The sequence below is a fragment of the Plectrocnemia conspersa genome, unplaced genomic scaffold (genome assembly GCF_051122295.1).
Source record: "Plectrocnemia conspersa isolate PC_06_02 unplaced genomic scaffold, ASM5112229v1 ptg000005l, whole genome shotgun sequence".
NCBI classification, from domain to species: domain Eukaryota; kingdom Metazoa; phylum Arthropoda; class Insecta; order Trichoptera; family Polycentropodidae; genus Plectrocnemia; species Plectrocnemia conspersa.
Genome location: NW_028277169.1, coordinates 19,586,752 through 19,608,325, shown reverse-complemented (window position 1 = coordinate 19,608,325; position 21,574 = coordinate 19,586,752). Strand labels below are relative to the sequence as shown.

The 21,574-nt window shown below is 29.4% G+C and overlaps 1 protein-coding gene across 15 annotated transcripts in view; it reads right to left on the bottom strand.

The window, feature by feature from the left end:
• Positions 1-21,574, bottom strand: part of LOC148235052 (uncharacterized) — a 398,703-nt gene that overhangs the window by 109,529 nt on the left and 267,600 nt on the right. For 13 of the 15 annotated variants that reach the window (XM_088185419.1, XM_088185421.1, XM_088185409.1 and 10 more), the window contains one exon: positions 1,155-1,270. In XM_088185419.1, the coding sequence (XP_088041545.1) occupies positions 1,155-1,270 (116 nt within the window). Of the gene's footprint in view, positions 1-1,154; positions 1,271-5,277; positions 8,070-21,574 lie in introns of those variants that run through there. The other 2 variants (XM_088185423.1, XM_088185422.1) reach the window with 2 other exon arrangements.

Here is a 21,574-nt window from a genome sequence, read left to right as displayed (position 1 = left end):
AATAAAATAATTTAAATTCTCAAGTATTAAATAGAATATGTATTATGTGAAAGGTTCTCTTACAATCTGATAAGTTATATTAAAAAACAATTTGCCCGATATAAATTTCACCCCTTAAATCGCCTCTAAGTAAACGTCGAGATTGTATAAGGAGCTACAAGATAAGAAGGCTTAAACGCCACAAGGTGGGCAATCGAAAAAGCGGATAGAAGAAGGGGTAGAAACGGACAGGGATGTATTTAGAGATTAGAGATTTTCAACGTTATAATTTAATCTAATGGAAATAATTGATTTGCTTCATATATAAATAATAATTATTAAAATACGATACATTAAATACTTAGAAGTATTTTTTTGTATAAAAATGAAATATATATATATTTCAACTTTATATTTTTAGCTACAATATATTTTTAGAAAATTTAATAATTTATATATATATGTTCCATGGTACTTATTATCAAAAGAGAACGCTACTGTGATTCTCAAAGATGTTTTGTAACTCAAAACTATATTTCCACGAAAATAGTTTGATTGTCTACAGATTCATTTAGTTGTTAAAATAAATGCTTAGCGAAATACAATTTTCTGTGAGAACTCAGCGAATCGTATTCTAACGCTCTTAAAAAAAACGTTGAGATAGAAGAACGGAAAATCACCAAATATACATTTATACAGATATCTCATGAACATTTTCCTAACTTTTTTGATCAAAAGGAAGTATTTCGTTATTGAAGGATTCTATAATTCAAAAATTCTGCGAATGAAAGTATCATAGAGGATGCGAATAATCGGATCGTCAAAGTGAAACGCGTTTCTCATAGCAATATGTTATGAGAAACGCATTTCACTTTGACGATCATATGGTTGTTACTTTTTTTTAAAGCGACGGATATTTTAATTTGTTTTTATTTAAAGCATGTACCTTATTATTTAAGCTGTTGAAATGTTTCAAACGGTGGTGTCTATTCTTAGACTGTTAAAATTCCGTTAAATATCATGATTTAATCCCTTTAATTGTAAATAGAATAATTGTTCGATAGATAAACCCTATAATAAACCCAATTTAATGTTGCAATGTGGTTTATCTTATACGCGATAATTTTGTACGCAGCGCAGTGTTTAGTGTTTTAAGCATAGAGGTGTTGACTTACCATTTTGATGAATTCTTGTGCCACCCTTGGGCTGGAATCCCACCCCTTGCGAGTTGCTCAGGGATGTGAAGCTGTAGTAGGCCAGGAACTGGGAGCGAGCCGTCCTCTCGGTGATCCTATGAGTATTAACGAATCGTTATAAATTATTAATGTCTCGTTCGAAAATTAATATTGTATGGCAATTTAGGGCATCCATTAAATTTTTAGATGTGCGATATTAATTAAAATGCTTAGATAGACTTCCGAGCGACTGTTGATGGGTGCGCATTAAGGCTCGTTTGTATTATAATACGAGTATTATGCTAAATTAAACAATTTAGAGAACATTTTCGAACTTTTCGTTTAGCGATAATTCACATTGGCTATTCTCGGCGAGCTTTTGCAAGTTGAAGCGTGAGTTGATATTTTTTGAGAGCTTTTTAAAAAGCTCGACTATTAATGATGTTTTTTTAATGAAATGTCAAACTTTTGTAGCTTTTTTATTTAAAATGATATGCTAATTTCAACTTGAATTAATAAATTATTCTACGGTTTTTATGATTTATTTTTTTAAGATTCTGAATAAATAATATTTCGTTTTTCAATCAACTTTAGGAAAGCACATTTTTGCTTTTAAATAAGAGCATAAGATTTTATATAACATGAACAAGACGCTTCTTCCAATTATAATTTATAATAAAAATGTTTTTGTTATGTTTATAAACATGTAATAAAGCATATGTGATATTAAATAACATTTTTAATGTGCACGGTTAAGATCCTAACTGAAAATAGCTACACTTACTAAAAACTTTAATCATAGAACTTTTTATTGGCTGACAAAACAAAGAACCAAGCGGCTTTCAAAGGCGAATGAAAACAAGTTTTAGTTTGTAATAGAAGCAATACTACGTTCTAACATCTCTGAGTAATAAAAATATACTCTGAGTTAATAAAAAATAAATTTTAATGAATTTTTTGAACCTGAAAATGAGTTTCTTAACTTTTTTTATTACTAAATACGCGCAGTTTACAAAAGCATAATCTTTTAATTACCGCTTCGTTAAAAATATTTTTTGTCAATGAAGTTAATCGACCGTTAAACGCTAAGCAAAACCAACTTTTTCTTTAAGATTTAAAACAAATCATAATTTTAAACTAGTAGTCTTTCACTTTTTAATAAAAAGTAAAAGATTATTATTAAATTATAAACATACACTCCTTGTGCTATAAGTTTAATTCATTACTAACCATTTAGTAAATAGTAATGTCTATTACTCGTATTTTAACATTTAAACTATCCTTCGCAGATTCGTTTTTGTTTCAATAATGGATTAAAATAAGTCAATTCAATGTAATGTGTGCTCACATATTGTATAGTTCTAGTCCAAGAACTTTTATGTCTCAATATCTACAACATAATATATGATGACACACAATACCATTGTTTGCTTGGAGACGATTATGATTACGAAGTAATCAGTTGTCCAAACAAGGTCCACGCTAAAAGCCCGATCCGATTCGTCCCGTTTTCAGAGATGCATCTCACAAAGCGATTTGTGTTTACGTTATCAACAATGGCCGCCTCTCTTTGTTGCTCTCGAGCACTTAATCTGACCCATTTATAATGCGACGAAAGCTGAAAAGAAAATCTCTTCATTTCGCCCTCTCATTCCTCTCTCTTGCTTTTAACGTCGCCGTTAACTGTGTCCGATTTAGTCGTGAATAACTTTCCTCAGGACTGTATTTATATCTATCTATTGTATATCTATATATAATACAATATATATGTATATAATAGCTACAATGAGTACTACGATTTGTATTGATTTTTGCTCGGAAATAGCAAACTTTGTTTTTGTTTAACATTTCGAGTTAACTAATGAAAAGAGATACGACGATTTAAGTCAATATTCGCTGAAACGCAAATGAATTGTTATTTCAAACTTCTAGTTTGGCACTATCAATGGAAAAAGTTTTGCTTTCAATATACACTATTGAACTTTGTGTCTAATTTAATATTGTTATAATAAACATATATTGTTAGGGTGACGACATGGAGTGCGAAACTACAGAGGTATCATTATGATAAATACCACGACGCCATTATTAAATAATAATATTGTAGCAAATCAAATATATTTGTGCTAATTTTGCCACAAAAGCATTTTATAGTATCATTTAAGTAAAACAATATTCATAAATAGTTGTTTAGAATTAAATTGAATTTTAAAAATAAATATTATTATTTTTTATCTTCTTTTCAGAAGAAAAGGTTCATTTAGGTTTGAAACGTGATACCTGCGTAATAATAATCATTATTAAAAGCTGAGTTTTTTCATAAAGAATAACGCATGTACTGCGATAATATAACGAGTTTGCTATTCGTTGCTCCATTGTTCCGTTATTACATCAAACAATAAGAGCCATTGTCCATCGGTTAAAATATCACTTCTCATACCATTCGTCCATTGTTGGAAAAGTTTCATTGTAAACGAACATGCAATATGTATACTCGTTTATGAATTTCAGTCGTAAAATTTTTTGTTGTAGCTAACAATTTACCCGTGTAATTATTCTTAAAATTGGTTGTACATTTAATAATTATATATTAAGATTTATGTTAAATTTATTGATAAATTAATATATTGATATTGAGATAAGGCATAATATTTAGGTACACATATAAAATATTAATTCCATAATTAGGTATGACTTAATTTTTAAATAAATACATAAAATTGTTTATGTATTTATTTTTACGAAAATAAATACATAATCAAATTTTTTAGATTAATACTGTTAACAAATATTTTTTTAAGTAATCTTTGATCGTTTTTATAAGGTTTATGAGATTTTTATTATTCATTGATATAAAAAGCAACCTTTAGCTACAATATAAACGGCATACCCTATGGTCTATAAAAAAAATAGCGATACAAATTTCCACACCTTTAAAAATTAGCTCTTTTCAATTATTTTTGCGAATGAAAAGTATAAAATTAAAAATTAAAATAACTTTTAAAATGCAACTTAAGGAATAACTTTTAATTTATATTTATTTTAGAGCCGCAAAATTTAATTTTATTGATTATTCGAATTACTACAGAGAGAAAAGTCAAACCAGTAGCAGGTTAAAAAATATTTGTTAAAAATTGAATCATATCCTAAAGACCGGTGTTCGCAAAATTCACTACTTAAATATTAGAGATAACGACGTGTTTTAGAACCAATGTAAGAAATACATTTTTATAACTTTTTAAGAAGCTAAATTATTAAAAGTAATCTTGGTAAGTTGCGCGTTTCGAAAAATCCGTTTCCCTTGCCAGACGCCAGGGATATCGACGGGTTTACCCATCCCAGACGGTAGATCTTGAGTGGTCGACCAGAGCTCAGAAAAAAGCTCATATTATTTTATTAGCCGTTGGCTTGTCAGACCCCAATTTAAGGCCCCATAGCAGGCCAAAACAGCAACGGGCCCCAATTCAACAAGATTTCGTCCCAGACTGACCGCCTCTTCTAATTGAAAATTTGACCTTTTTTACCATACGACGAGCTTTCAATACTTTTAAGGCTTCTTCTGAAAAGGGACTATCGACGCCTCATTAGAAAAGTAAGGGAATTTTAATATTTTTGGTTTGCTACGACATTTTGGTAAATCTAGACACTCCCGCATTTGACATTGCCACCCAAAACTTGTGCAATATATTACATAGTGTAACGTTATACGCTTAATCCGCATAAAAGTACATGAGTCTGATATATTTCTTAGACTTTATCATTGCTAATATATATTAGTGTAACGTTATACGCTTAATCCGCATAAAAGTACATGAGTCTGATATATTTCTTAGACTTTATCATTGCTAATGATTTGATTTTAAATTTACTTGATAGATAGTTCATTGGTGTTATATTTAGAATACTTGGGATCAATTATTATCAAGTTTGTAAAAAATAAGTTAATTTACTATAATTTTAGATATAATTGTGGTGTCGTCAACTTGGTTTTGCTTTTAAAATTTATGCATTTCATATTGCAATAAGCATAAGAAAAAATCAGTTTCACATTATATTTTGTTTATAAAATACTATGTATATATATATTATATATTAATATAATAATAATGTGTTACTTACTTACATAATGCACAAATTGAATTTAAATACACAGCTCCGACCTTTCAGGTTAAATCAATTTGATAAAGATGAGGGTTTAAATAATTCGCTGGGTCATCATCTTGAAATTTTCAAGATATTCGATTCTCGGAAGGCTAGAAAGGTAAAGTGGAAATTAAATTATAGAGACACACACGAACACATTGCCACTCAAATCGAGAATGTTCAAAGAGCCCTTTGTGTTATATCTTTATCAAATTCCTTCATTGTAATAAACTGTTTAATGCATAATAAATACTCTCTCTATTCCATAGTGAGAGAGTTGTGCGTTAGAGCATAAAGACGACTCGCGTATAAAAGTGTGAAGTGTCCCCAATAAAACTACAAATGGTTTTATAGTAGTTTTTGGAGAGCTTTCCGCATGTGCGAACTGCAGGTAAGAAGTCACGTAACAGCGTCGGAAGTCGTTAAACGGGCGCCGTTTATAATCCAACGGTAATTTCCGACGCCTTTAATTTTCATAGTCGGAGTCGGAAGTGGCGATAATACATTTCGCCGCGCTAAAATTGCAGAAAACACTTTATTTTTAAGTTTTCGATAATCAGAATAACCCTAAAAACGAACGTTGGTTACAGAGTAGAATACAGTAAACAACAGTACAAATTGATGAAAACAATGACTTGGTTTTTTAATGCTGCTATTAAATAATACTAATAAAAAGGTTTAACTTGTGTATTATAATTTGACTTTCAAGTATTTTTAAAAAACAATATATTTATTTATCTAATGATAATGATGTAAAGATATATTAAAATTATTTTTATTCAAAGACTGAAATCTCTTGGCATCGCGTAAAACGTTTGTTTGGTTTTAAAAATGAAGAAAAAGTGTAAGAAATATAAGTTAGGAGCTAAAAGTAACGATTGCTTATTTTAGAGAGCGTTAAAATTACAATTGGATGAGATCACGTCAAATATTGAAGCGCCAGAAAACACTCGCTTTTGTGAATTGATAATGAGAAAATTTTCACCGAGGAATCAAAGAGCTTTCCGAATTCAATCGGCGAGAAAAGTGTTAGTCAGGATATCAAAACGTGAAAATCTCTTCACGTAGATTACGTAATACGCGTTGTCTGGGGGAAGGAATAAAATCAAATTGCCGTCGCTTAGTTGAGATTTGGCTTGAATTAACCATGATTTGATTATACAGTATAAATATAAATATGGGTACAATAACTATTGTATTTCTCTGATTAAATTACGACAGGGATGCTAAAGATTTATTTATTTTCAACTTAATTTTTCACTCAATTTTCTTGCTCAAACATTTTAGTATTTTTTATGGGATGTTTTACTACAAATATTTAAGTTAAAGCAACTTTTGGAACAAAAAAAATATATAAAAAATTCTAATTTTCATAGATTAGTTTTATTTAAATATTTATCTAGTAAGTATCTATAACGTCCAGTATTAAAAACAACAAGAAATATTTGTCAATTGATATAAATCGTATGTAATCTATTTTAATATGTGACAATTGCAAAACATTATTTTTATACAATTGCCAAGATAATAAAGACACAAGTTATTCGTAATCAATTTGAGATTTCAAGTACCAGAAATCTTCGATGTTTTACAGCACAAGAAATCTGGAAGCTCTATTGTCGTTTTAAGGAATTTTATTCTAAAAAATTGCGCAATAAGAGCATTTCACACATAGGTATGTAGGTATGTATGTGATTGAGGAAACGATCACGACTTTCAGATTTAAAAGTGAGAACGTGTTTATTTCAAACAGCTACAATTTTTAAATTGCTTTGCGATTTAAGTGTTTTTAGAAAACGATATAACTGAAAATGAAATTACAGTGATATTCGAAATTTGTGTTTCATTTTAAAAGTCATGAATTTATTTATTAAATATAAATAAAATTAGTAAGAAATAAAATTTAATCATAAAAAGTGGTTTACTTTTTAAAAATTGCTATTTTGAAGGATGGTGCTAAATTATAGTAATTGTTTACAATATTTTTAACTGCTAATGTTTTAAAGATTCAAATGAGGTATTTATAAGATATTATTTTATCCAAAGGGTTATAATTAGTAGATTTGGTTCTTATTTTTGCTATTGCTATATTTTATCGTATTTAACTGTTAAAACTAGAGTTTTTGTACAATTAAACATTAAAAAACGTTATGCAAACAAAGCGCTTTACGAACAATCCCTCGAGAAATTGTCATATTAAAACATTTAAAAACCAGACGTAAACAATGACCCAAAAATGCTTAAAAACGCTATTGTGTGGGTTTAACCAGCTGCACCGTTAACTCTGAGGTCATTCAAACGACCATTTCAAATAAAAAATATTTAGCTCGCCAGACAAAAGGCTTAATAATATAAGAGAATGCCTTATTTTTACGGATCATACGGACCACATCCGTCCCATTTAATACTCGTAAGCACCAAAAAATTATCCTTTTGAAAATAATGCCCAATAGACAATGCGTCTATTCTGCGCAAAAAGCGGACAGTTTCACTTCAAGGCGTAAGAAAATTACGATGCAATTGGCCCACCAACATCCGCATCTGTAATTTTCCAGAGCTGTCTCAAACAAAGATTAAAAAATATGTAATTTTTTGCAAGCGATCTGGGACAAGATGATCAAGCAATATAAGACAAGATGATTAATCGATTCGAGACGAACCGAGGCAAACCGAAAGAGCGGCATTCACATGGGAAACATCAGAGGACATCACGACGATAATTTTTGTTTTTTTATTAACACTTAGTCCACTTAGTATATAATAAAAATTAACTGTTACCTGCTTTTTCGGTGTCTATTTTAGTCGCAAAATTACAACTTTCGGTCTTAAAACCGAAACCAAAACTAAGCACTAGATATTGTACTTTTACAATGTGCTCATCAAAACAAAAAGTTTTCTAGTTTTCTTAATAAATAGTTCATCTTGTTGTGTTTTGAGTCACGTTGGCGTTCACCACATTCGGTTTTTGCGGCCTAAAAAGTGTAATTTAATAGCAAAATAGATTAGTAATAGTTTATTTTATGACCATATATAAATGACCATATTTATAAATAGAAAAATATAGATACCACTATTAAACAGTAGAGTTAAAATGGCAGGTCTTGAAAATTGTAGAGTATTCGCTGGCTTGTCAAGTTGTATTAATACCGACTGTGGTTTCAGTAAACTTGCTAGGATTTGTCGAGATGTATTTTCGCGTCCATGCAGTCTCATGGCACGTCTCTATTGCTGTGACTCCGTGGCGTCTCTTAACTCTGTGACAAAGTGTTATATTTTTAATAATGTAGGTTCGAGCCAATTCTGTCTTATTGCAGATAAGGATGTTTGCGAGCCAATCACATCATTTCTTGCAACCACCTATAAAATATGTTCGGGGCTAAAGAGAAATGTACTAAATGGGTACTCCGGCGATCGGTAATCAAAGATTCAAAGAACAATAGTAATGTGCGGAGGGTAGAATGTACTGCTTAACGCGCGCCCTTATTAAAATTTCGGTGGTAGTTATGGGTGATATTTTGTCATGAGATCTCTCTTATATTGTTATGTTAATATACTTGTTTGGCCCTACATTTTTAATTTTGTTTGTTTAAATGGTCGTTATAGTGCCCTCTAAATTGAAAAAAATCTGCAGCTAGTTACAACCCGCAACAATCTTATTCGTGATTTATTATGGTTATCATCAAGCAACAATAATGGTTTCTATAATAGATCACCATTTAGGAGACATACTTACATATGCTCAGAATATATATATATTAGAAAGGTAGGGTTTAATGATACGGTTTAATAAACATTTGTCTAAGCCATTCAAGATTTTATAAAAAAATAAATAAAAGAGTTTACACCTGTTCTGGTTAGCTAAAATTAAAGAGATATTTTTTTGCCAGATATTTTAAATGTATTAACATCTGATATTCAAGGACTATTCTATCTACTACTCAAAATCAAAGTTTTATTTAACCCATTTGATTAGCCAATATCATTCTGTATTTGACATTGTCGCCAGATAGTGAAACCATTATCATTTATTTAAATTTTTGTAATTAAATATATACTTAAAATTTAACTAGCTAAGATAATACCACTCTACATAAAAATAGACAGTCCATTATTCACCTTTAGTTTACCATCTAACTAAAAAACACAGACAGTTTTTATATTGAAATTGAAGACAAACACCAATAAAACCGTTAAAAATCACTATTAGTAGATATACAAAGCTATAAATTTGTCTTTATAAATGTAGGGAAATTTACGGAAGTGAGGTAGAATTTCTAATCTAAAGCTACGCATACTTAGAGTTGCATAGGATTGATCTCCACTTTATTATTTGGTTTTAGTCAAAAACGCCTTAGTTGACAATATTGGCTAAAATATACTGCATCCAACTCAAACGAAAATTACATAAACATTTTTTGGGTAATAAATAAAAATATCAGATAATGTAATATGTGACATTAAAATCTCTTTTTTCATATAAACGAACCACTTTCAAATCTATTTATTTTTAGCACAGACATGTCCAATACATATAAACAACTGTAATGTTTGCAAACTATAAAACAAATTAAAAGACAGACTGAAAGTCAGCGTCATAGTGGTAATATAAGTTAAATTTATCTTTGTGTCAGACATTTTGCTGTATAATATTTTTAATTTAATCTAAGATAAGGCTTTGTAAACGAATGACAAATATCCCTGTATACACGTGATCTACCTGCTAAGTGAAAATGTACGCAACCGCAGCTTTCGAAAACAACGAAACCACTCAGTCGGATATTCAACGACAGTGACGCTTAAGCAGAGGTACGAGTTTCACGAGCCTCACTTATTTCATTTCACGTATCCTGGCATCAACCGAAGTTTTCTTTCGAAAATCCCTTGGATTTAGATGGTAAATACCGGGGGCGCTTAGGCACGTGATTGGCACGACTACCGACAAAAACTTGCACACTTAGTAACTTTTAATCACTTTAGCGCTGTAATGTTTTGTTATCTTATCTCGCATACATAAAATAGCAAAGAAAATATATAAGAAAAACCTCAAAACAATACATTGATTTCACAAAGAAATTTAGGGTCCAACATTAAATGCAACGATAACAAACTAGAGTAAATATTAGACATTTTTAATTTATTTTAAATATAATTTTATGTTTACACATTTATATAAATTTATAGTTGCGTGTTACTTTTATTTCAGGCGTATCTCAGTGAGAGATAAATATACCCTTAAGACATACAAATAAAAATAAGCAAAAAAAAATAAGGTTAACTAACAAATATAAAACATTTTAGGAAGAAAACATTGAGTTTACTACACAGCACGTTCAATATAAAAAGAAAACAAACAAGTACTTCCATAATGTTCAATTTAATTATGGAAAAATATAATTAAAATGACTTTCTTTATTCAACGTTCATTCTTAAGATTATTATTATCTAGTAATGATTTTTGTATATTTTTTAATTGAACATAATTGTGACAAAATCGCAATGTACTGTGTTATTTATATATAAGCAGTTGAATTTTATTTAGGATTATTTCAATACTTTCTAATTTAATAATGTATTATACGCCAATTAATAATGTACTTTTCGTTAATTTTTAACTCAAATCATATTGGTATTTATACAATTATTTTATAAATGATCCTTATAATTATAGAATACGAACACATCTAGGAAACGGATATTAAACCCAGAAGATTCAATTTAATCCCGACTACCACGTAATACGAATTTGAATCACCCAATTTATTTATCCTTCTTAATATATACATAAAAGACAAAATTTTAAATTATTTAATCATAAAAAACGTTCGATAAGAAAAACATTATTTGACGTTAAAAAATATGTATAAATTATAAACAGATTTATGGGTACATTTACATGAGTTATAGCTAATCTTACATTAAAAACGATATTTATTAGTATATTTTCCGGAGATAAATTATGACTATGGCGCGCTTAGCTAACGTTTAATCTTAGTAATTATGTTATTATTACGGCAATTTGGCTGAGAATTCCTCTCTCGGGGGGCTTTTAACTTATTAAGCTTTTCGCGAACAGATTCGAAACGCACATAATTAGATTACACTAATCCATTCTTTGATAAACGCGCAATTTCCGCCGCTGGGACTATAGGAGATGATTTGCTCCTAACAAGTCTTTTGATGTGACTTCTTATTGTACTAATAGCACTGACACGAGGCTAAAGAATTAGGTCAGAAGTTTATTTTTAAAACCTTCCATTTAATGAAATGGAGCTTTTGAATTAAAATAAAATTAGTGATAAAATATTAACTTTATATCGCATGATCACTCTTAAATTCATATTAATAATTATAAGGGTCTGACCTCTGGAAATTCTACCCCTGGTAGACTTATTAGCTTTAGGAGAAGATTATGTAGCGGACAAGAGATTAATGTCAGTCCTTTAACGTGGAAGATTCATGAGAGTCTTAAAAAACGTATGTGTGTTATATAATACATACATTTATGTATGTCATTATAAATAAATATAATTTAATTAAGAAATAATAATTAATCGATATAATATATATATATTTAAAAATAATATAACTGTACGTTTTAATAATATCTATGCATTAATCCAAGCATAAAAGAGCATAATTAATAAATTAACACATTTAAACAGATAAAGTACATAATAAATAAATACATTTCAACCACATTACGATAAAACGCTTTAGCCAAAATACTTAATGCATGCGTATAACTTAAATGTTTTAACGCTAGCTAAAATAGCAGTTAAAATTCATCCAATTATTAACGCTTTTTGATGGTAAAACGTTATTAACAGCAAACTTGTTTTCTCAAATGAACACCCAATCACTTTCCAATTTAACGAGCTAACATAATAACGAGCTAACGGAAATTTAAAAATAAAATAGGAGCAGATTATTACTGCTTGATATCAAGAAAGCAAGAACTAAGGTGTTAATTACTGTGAATATATTGCTTTAACACAACAAGCGTTAGTCTAATGTGTTACAGCAATTAAATAATATTATATGTACCAAATAAAAACAGCTATTATTATAAATTTATAATATACAATACTTTCAAGTAACAAATAACTAATATGTAATTTTAACCATTATTAATTTTTAGCTGATGTTCTATTAATCGAACATATTTATTATACACATATAAATTGTTTGAGTTATGTTTTTTAGTATAAGTTTTCAGCAATATTTGAAACAATACTACAATACAATACAAAATTTATATCATATAAAATAAATATAAGTTATTTATAATTTCATATTCATACATTGCTAATGAGGTAATTTCGTAAGTTAACTTCGCAAATTAATTCCTTATCTACCGCAGATGCTTCTATTTTTACTTCATTTCCAGTTTTAGTGTTTCATTTTTTTAATTAATTACGATACAAAAAAGCGTTAGCTCAAATTTCAACCATGCCCTGATGCCACTTACTGGAAAAATCAAGTATGTATGCCGGTTAACGCCAATAAGAGAGGTTAACGGCCAGCATGTGCGCGGTCGGGATCGGCACATAATTTACCAACTGCCCAATAAATTTTTAAGCGACGCTTTTAACTATTATTTTACAGCCTACGGACGCTTCTAAGAGACTTGCAGACTGTTATTAAATAATAACGTTTAATAACCGTTAAAATAAATTATATTTGAATAAACGTTTTTCTTAATATTTATAAGAAAGATTTTGCTATATATTTATTATAAATTAATTTTAGTTAAAAGCGTTACGTATGGTTTCCTTGAATTGTCGTTTAATCCTCGAGTTTAACGTTATATTGATTTTATAGTACAATAAATTTAATAAGATATTTCAGAGTCTTCGTTAGGCGAATCTAAAAATGAAAAATTCATAAGCAATTAAATGTAAATTTGTGCAGCTCGAGCAACAAGCTTCAAAAAATCACCTTTGACGTTTTTTTAATCGAAATTGTAAAATTACGAGGATGAAAATGTAATACCGAGGATAATCAATACGCAATACGGAAAATAACGAAATACGAAAAAAAGGTTTGGACCCAAATCAAATGACGAAAACGTCAAACGTAACAGCCACGTTCGGGATCAGATGAGATTTTTGCGTTGATATGAAAAGTGCCGACTTTTTTACTCTATATAATAATATATGTGTGATAAAATATAAAAAGAAAAAATATATTTTATCTTAAATTGCTATATATTTTTGTTTTTGTTATTCTTTCAGTTAACTAATATACACTTTAATAAATTACAAATATGAATAATTTAAATATTACCTATTATGGTCTAATAGCAACGACTTAGAAAATAATAATTATTTACAAAATATATTTAAAAGGTAAAAATACGAAGATCAAAATATATTTCTAATGCATTTATTTAAGAAAAAAAAACAGATTTCCAAGTCATGCAAAAAAAATATTTTCATTATTTTTTAATTCGTTAATCAGTTTTTCATTCCTGTTTTTGATTAAAATTCACCACATAATCATGTGTTTTTACATTTATCCTATTTATAGCGCCATTTACATAAACAGGAGCATTGAAGGGAAATTTCAGCAGGCAAAAATAAATTAACGACAGTAGTGCTATGTTAGTATCCATGGATAAAATAAAAATATGTGGGATTATATAATTAAACAATACATGTTATAGTAAAAAACTAATTTTAGCTTAAAGCTTAAATTATTCGATTGCTTTTTTTACGATTATGAAAAATATTTTGCAAGTTTGTTTTTATTTTGTAGACGCCATACAAATACTACAATTACATATAAAGTACAGGCGCGGGCGGTAAAATACATTCCCTCTCAATCACTCGCGTATTAAGTGACGAGAGTGAGTGAGAGATAAGAGCATGCGGTCAGCATGCCTTATCAGCTCCCATTCAGCGATCAAAAGAGATAGTATCTCACCGTCCTTCCATGATAAAGTATTATATATATATTTTTTTAATAACCAAAATAAAAATTAAAGATCCAGATTTTTTTTGGTCGACATAATGAACCAAAATAAAAGTTAAATATTTCAAAATTTATGTTAATTGCTGCACGTGAAAGTTAGCCTTAAACTGTTTATTGGTTTACAAACAAAGGTTTGTTATTTTTTTTATAAATATTGTGAACTACACGCTAAATTTATATTTATTATTCTTAAACGCATAACTGTCGTAACCGTACCATCAAAAAATCGAGTGTTATTATTAAATGTATAATATCCACTAAAGCGCAATAAATTATTTACACCGCATTAACAAAATTTAAAATCCTTAATTTCGCTTAAAATCGAACCGCTGTTAAAACTCCCTGGGGGGGTCTCGTTTTCAGACCCATATCATCGAGCGTTAATCTCGCCAAAAAAGGGCTCTCACGTCCTGCGTAGATTGGGCTAATCTAGACGCCTTTTAAATCTCGCCACCCGTAATTTTATTTTCTTCTCTGCAGTGTGATAGCGATTTATCTGCGGTTTCGGCGGCAATTTGCGAATTCCCCGTGTCGCTGCTAGGCAGTTAATCGGGCGTTTAGAGGCGCCTAGAGAGGCTTTCGATACAGACCCGAGGGGGCCCTGTGTAGCGCTCTACGGCCCCCACCTAACGATAGCCGGCCCTGGCGACGCTGGCCCAACTTTAATTTGGGTAGATGAGATAAATGCCGGGGTGCGTAAGCCCTGTCTATATGCAGCATCCGACCAAAAACGAATCTGACGGGGATCAACACTACGAAAGTAAGAAGACGCCTACATAGCATCCCTATATCTATATATCTACCGAGTGTGAAGAAAATTCAATTTTTACAAATCTGAAAATTATTAATAACAGAAAAATATTTGCTTTATAGGAATAAGGCTGAATTCATATTTTTATTAATATACTAATAACTTTTTACAATAACAAACTAATAATTTTAATTTTAATAAAGCATATGTAAATAGTGTATTTATTTATCAAGAAATAATACACCATTCTATATTATAACAATTATAAATCATTAAAATAAATTACCAAATTTGTGTTAATTTACTAAGACTATATGACATTTAAGAAATCTATTATCAACGTTATGAATTACAAGAATTCAAATAGTATTCAATACTGCCATATCTGGACCCTAAGGTTCACGGTTTGTATAGTGTTTCTTACATGGTGTGATCAGGTCGAACTTTTTGATAAGGCTGTCAATGTAATTATAAACATAATTATTATCACAAGATAATAACTATTTTTGTCACCTCAATTGTGTAACTTTAAAATAAAAAATATGCACTTTTAACCAACCAAGATAAACCAATATGCCACAAAGCATATAACTTCAACTTCAAATAACATACTGAAATTATAAAAAAATAAAAAAAAATACAAAGCCCAGAAAAACAATATATTTTTTGACTCAATACCCTCCTAATTGAAAAATATTTTGGCATGCATAAATAATTTTAAAATGAATTATTTTTTTATTGTAGTGTAAAACTTTAACGCCACTATTTAAGGAAAAGTTATAGAATTATTAGTTTAATAGGAGACCTACTGCCTTGCAACTGCTGCACCGCGTTTGTAACAGCCCCTAAACTTTCCTGAATTTATAAATTTAAGTTTCTTACTTAAATTTTTATATTTTCAAAAGTTAGGTAAGGTTAGAACACATTATTCCAATTATAATAATAGCCTAACTCAGTCTTACCCAACTTTAGATGAAAACACGTTTTTTACGTTATATAAAATTAAGGTACAAATATTTATAAACTGAAATAAAGTTGTACCAAATTTTTATTTTTCAACTTTTAAGAAAATATTTTGAATTATACTGTAGTCTACGAATGTACTCACTTTTAAAAATGCAGGTAAACATGAATTTACACAATTAGGTGCACTTGTATCTACATAAATACAAATCTATTTTAACATAAAAAAATACTTTGAGTTAGGCTAGGTTAGCGTACATTTTTCAGTAGCCTAATTCAGCCATAAAAATAATATAGTATTTATATATATATTTATGAAATTTAATGAAAATATACATAATTTTATAAACTTGGGTGCACGCGAATATATAAATTTAGATACACTTTTGTGACATAAAAAAATATTTAAGTTACGCTTAGTTAGGGTATAATATTGTAGCTCAATATCAAATTACCAAATTTCGGTTTAAGCGCATTTTTCCATCAAAATATTACGTTTGTATTTATAATTATGATATTCTAAATTCTTGTGCACAGTTTTATAAAATTAGGCACACTTATATTTAAATTCATAATTACTTTCCTATAAAAAATTAACTTCAAGTTAGTCTAGGTTATGGTACATAGCACCGCTGCCTAACTCAGCCTAACCCAAATTTTGATATAAACACATTTTCCTTGAAAATAATATGTTTGCATTAGAATTAATGAAATTAGGGTGCAAATGTACTAACATTTATAAACGCAGGTAAACAAGAATTATAAAATATAAGCACACATTTTTTCACATTAAAATAAACGAGTTAGGCTAGGTTAAACACATTTTTGCTTATAAATATTAAGGGTTCCCAAAATAAAAGACGTTTTTATACTGAATAATTTTGACGGTGAGTTGTGACTTCGTCTTTCGGGTCGTATGTCTTTCTTTTGGTATTGTTTGAAATAACATCTGGAGTGTGCGTTACTATTATAACAATAAAAAAACGCCTCCAGTTCCAAGAAGGATTTCGTTCAGAGTAGAGTGTTTTTACGCATTTGTATGCTGTATGAATTACACAAAAAAAATCGACAACTACATCAACCGAGAACACTTTGCGATATAGTTAAGTTTTATTGATTATTCAATTTTTAAAAATGGTTCGAAAGATTTATATCTGGAAATTTTAGTTTGAAAGACAACCTAGAAGTATGTCATCAAAAATCATGATGACCAAATAGCTGCAGAAATTAAACCCTATACAAAGATGTTGATATTCATGGTCTAGTATTCAAAACAATTAAAAAAATATTGGGAAGGCGTGTTGGTTCTACACTCACTAAGCGATAAGAACAAGGCAACGCGCCTGCCTCATACTGCGAGAATCATGCGGGACAAAGTTAATGCTCTTGCATGAAAAAATGTTGGTAACTCTTATGATATAGGACCATCTGATTATCGTATTTAAGTATCTACATCATAATGTAGATGGTAAAAAATATAGAAGTAGATAAGTTAACACATTTATTTCTGAATATTTTAATTCACAGCAAGTCAGTTTTTACAAATATAGGATCATAAATATACATGATCGATGAAAGAAGGTTGTATTTATCGATAGAGATTATTTTGTAGAGTAGTATTATAAAATAAATTTGTTATTGGTAAAATACTTTTCATTATTAAAACGTCCCTTCTTTTAAGTACCCCTGCTATTATGTTTTTATTTGTTATTATAAAATTAGGTACAAATTTACTTGATTTTATTATTATAAATACAATACACTGTAGCCTAACACAGCATAACCTAATTTTTTTTCCCTATAAATAATATGTTTGTATTTACATTTATAAAATTAAGTACAAATAAACTTAAATGTAAATCCATATTTTATTTACATTAAAAAAAATATATTGAGCTAAACTACATAAGTGTTTACTAAGCCTAAATAAAATTTTGATTTAAAACCATTCTTAAAATAAAATATATATTTGTATCAATCTTTATAAACAAAAACTAGATTAAAATAGCTTTACAAAAAGCAATTTTAAACTAGTTTTGATAATCATTTGATTATCTTAGTTTAGTATCTGATTCCAAAAAACGTCTTTATCCTATTATCCTTACCAAGGGTCGCAACATTATTTAATAATTTTAAAAGTTATAAATTTTACTTTGTAACTGTGCCTAATTTTTTTAAAATAATGGCGCATTTTAATAATAAATAAATTAAAATCTGTTGCGAGATATTCCCCTGCGGGATCTGGATTATTAGTCCAGCACGTTACGACTGTACATACACGATACTAATAATACGTTCATGTATCTCGAATAAGTTAACTACCCAAAAATTTACCGTAATATTTGAAAGCTGAAATAAATATAATCTAAAATGATTGTCCGAAATTATATGTAATTTTAAGTGTTAATTTAGATGAAAATTCTTAATTTCAGAGGTACCGAAAAAATATAAAAATTTTGCTTTACCACTTTATCTAACATATATAATGTCTAACAATAATAAAAGGAAAAACTTTTACAGCGCTTTCTAATTTTGGATAATAAAAAAACTACGTTGCCAAATTTAATAGTTTTTAAAAAAAATCTCATTCTTATTCAAAAATGCTTCAACATTTTTATTTTATTTAATTTTTAACACACTTTAGAACATTGCAGGCATTACAACGGGGCAAACTTAAAACAGTAACGTTAATTTTATAAATTATAAAATATTAATACAGAATAAAACTTATAAATGTATGTATATGTACGACCTAGATTGATTTTATTTTAAATTTAAAAAAATAATCAATAAATAATCACTAATTTAGATATATTTAACAATAAACCCATACAGGATTCGGATCTAGGTCTTGTGAGTATTAGTTCAACAAATCAATTTATGTTACTGCCTAGTAATCAAAACTAAAAATATTTTAAATCATAAAAATAAGAGGTAGCTAACCGATGTACATATTTTTAAAACTAATTTTACCAACGAAAAAGTTTGAAGTCCACTAGAGAATAAGAGAGATACGCCAGAAGTTGTTTGGCTTGAAAAATTATGGCGCGGGCTGTGGTGTGAGTTGGTGCATTGTATCGGGAAATCTGAAGTAGCGTGTTGTTTTTTAACTCTTATTTTTTAAATAAACCAATAACCATACACAGTCATTAATTCGCGATTTTAAATTATTTTAAATTTATTATTTTATATTACTCTATAACAAATAGTTCGATAATACTATTAATAATATTTTTTTTATTCTGACTAATAAATGTTGATTACACGACATTGATAAATAATCAAAAAATCGTTAAAATATTATTTATGAATATGTTCTACATATGTGTTATGTTTTGTTTTGCTTGCTATATTACACTATCAATCAATCAGATACAGAATCAAATTAAATTCAAACTCGTTACACGTCCACCGAATGTTATCGCCGTAACACCAATTATCCCTTGACGATCAAACAAACAATCGTCTAATTTATGTACCTGCATACTTGTACGAGCTACGAAACGTTCCTTATCGTCCAATTTGACCACGGCCCATATCCAAATTAACGTTAATATCACTCGTCGTAGCAGAATAATTTAATTGATAAGGCAACGTCTTAGACCTTACCTGGTCGTGACAGGGCCGACCCTAAAAGGGACCTAGTCGAACACCATTTAGGGCCAATACCTCCTGGCTTGTGTTTAATTGATGGCAGTCCCTCTCGCTTGCGATATCAAAATGGATACATACACTTTATGTATGTATATGGTTTGGTTATAGGGGAAAACGGGCGTCTTGGATGATGGGGGTGACGGCAATTTTCCTCCCGAACGGATCAACGGATCGGACTTGATGGAGAAGATTAAATTCATGTAGATTGATGTTGGAAGGGTATTGCGAATAAATCTTAAAACCGACACGATTATTACTCGAATTAAATCGACTTATTAATAAACTCATTTTGGATTTAAGAAAGATTAAAAAATTGAAGTATATTAAATCATTTAAATAATGAAGTTCTCGAACTTGATATTAGTAATAATAAACAAATTGCAACACGACAATAATGGACGATCCCGACAACATAAAATAAATCTAGAATATAATATTTATTTACGGAAGGATTGAATCCTGCGATTAGGTATATTTTAAACAAATCCCGAAATTGATCGATTCCTTGAATGCTATTTGTACAAAAAGTCCTTACAGAATTTCCATAATTATCGCAGCACGTATCGCGATCTAAAGCCAGGCCGCAATAAGCTGCGTGGATTATTGGCTTTTACAATCAGGAATTAATATCAAACGATACTTTTTTGTACATACCGAATCAGGGTACGTTGCTTTCACCGCCGACCCCCAAAATCCCACCTATGTTCCGGCTCAGGATTGCGGTCAATCCTTTTCGGATCCCATTAGCGGGATTTTAGGCCGAGGTCCTTCACGGCGAGCTCGGGGGCATTCCTCGCGCACTGAGGGCCCGCGAGCGATTTACCTCCATTTAATATTAATATTTCTTCACTACGGGAGTTGGAGGGCTGGACGCCGGTCTTGAAACGCCCTCCGCCCGATGGTTTAGACGAGTTTTCCGGCTGCTTATTAAGGCGTAATAACTTCCCCGAGGCGGCTCGACAAACAATTTCAATGAATTGCCGCAAGATTATGAGGGTCTATCGATCCATATAAGATTCGTTTGTAAATTTTTAAATGTATAAATTTTAATTTCAAATTTAATCTGATATGGCTGCTGGATTCTAATTTAATCCAAGGCGGATGTAAGTTAACATATATTAATTTATTATGTATTCCCATTTTAGCATTAAAGAATACTAATTCAACTTAGATAAGCCTAAATACCAGAGCTTAATTATCTATATTTATTTGTAATCTTTTAAATATTCATACATCAAATTCTACAGGATTACGATTTAAGCCTGGATAAATGTAAGTTATTACTATATTAAATTGTAACGTATTTACATTCTAACATAGTCTCACAGTTAATAAAACTGTTTCACTGTTAGATAGTGGATTTTACGTTTTTATAAAAACTACGAGTATAGAACATCAAGTTTTTTAATTATTATGTATGTGCAAGACAATGCGATGTTATATGTGAAGTGACTGGTTATTAATAAGTTCCAAAAATAAATGTATACGACCATCACTTTTCTTACCAAGTCTTATCTCACTTGGCTGAGTCAAATTAATGTTTGAGATTTAGTCTCATTCAATTTGATACGATTTCCAGTTGAGAGAATAGCAGTGGATCAGAAAATATAACCATGGTATGTATAATATATAACAGGTGAAGTATTAGTCTTACGTCCTTTTTTCACGTTTTTAAAATGTCTCCTTTTAATATTATACTTTAACAACAAACTATATGGATTTATTTGGAGTTATCCCATTCAAACTCTAAGCTTAATGTGACACACCTAGGCATACTAATTTCTAGATGTTTTTCATTTCTGTAGAAATAAAAATTCTCAAGTTTACTTTTCAATTTTCGCGCGAATTTCCAATAAATTTTGATATATTCAAAAATATTTGTGTGAAATTATCTTAATAAAAATAGTAGATATCTTAATAAAAAAATTAAGTCTAC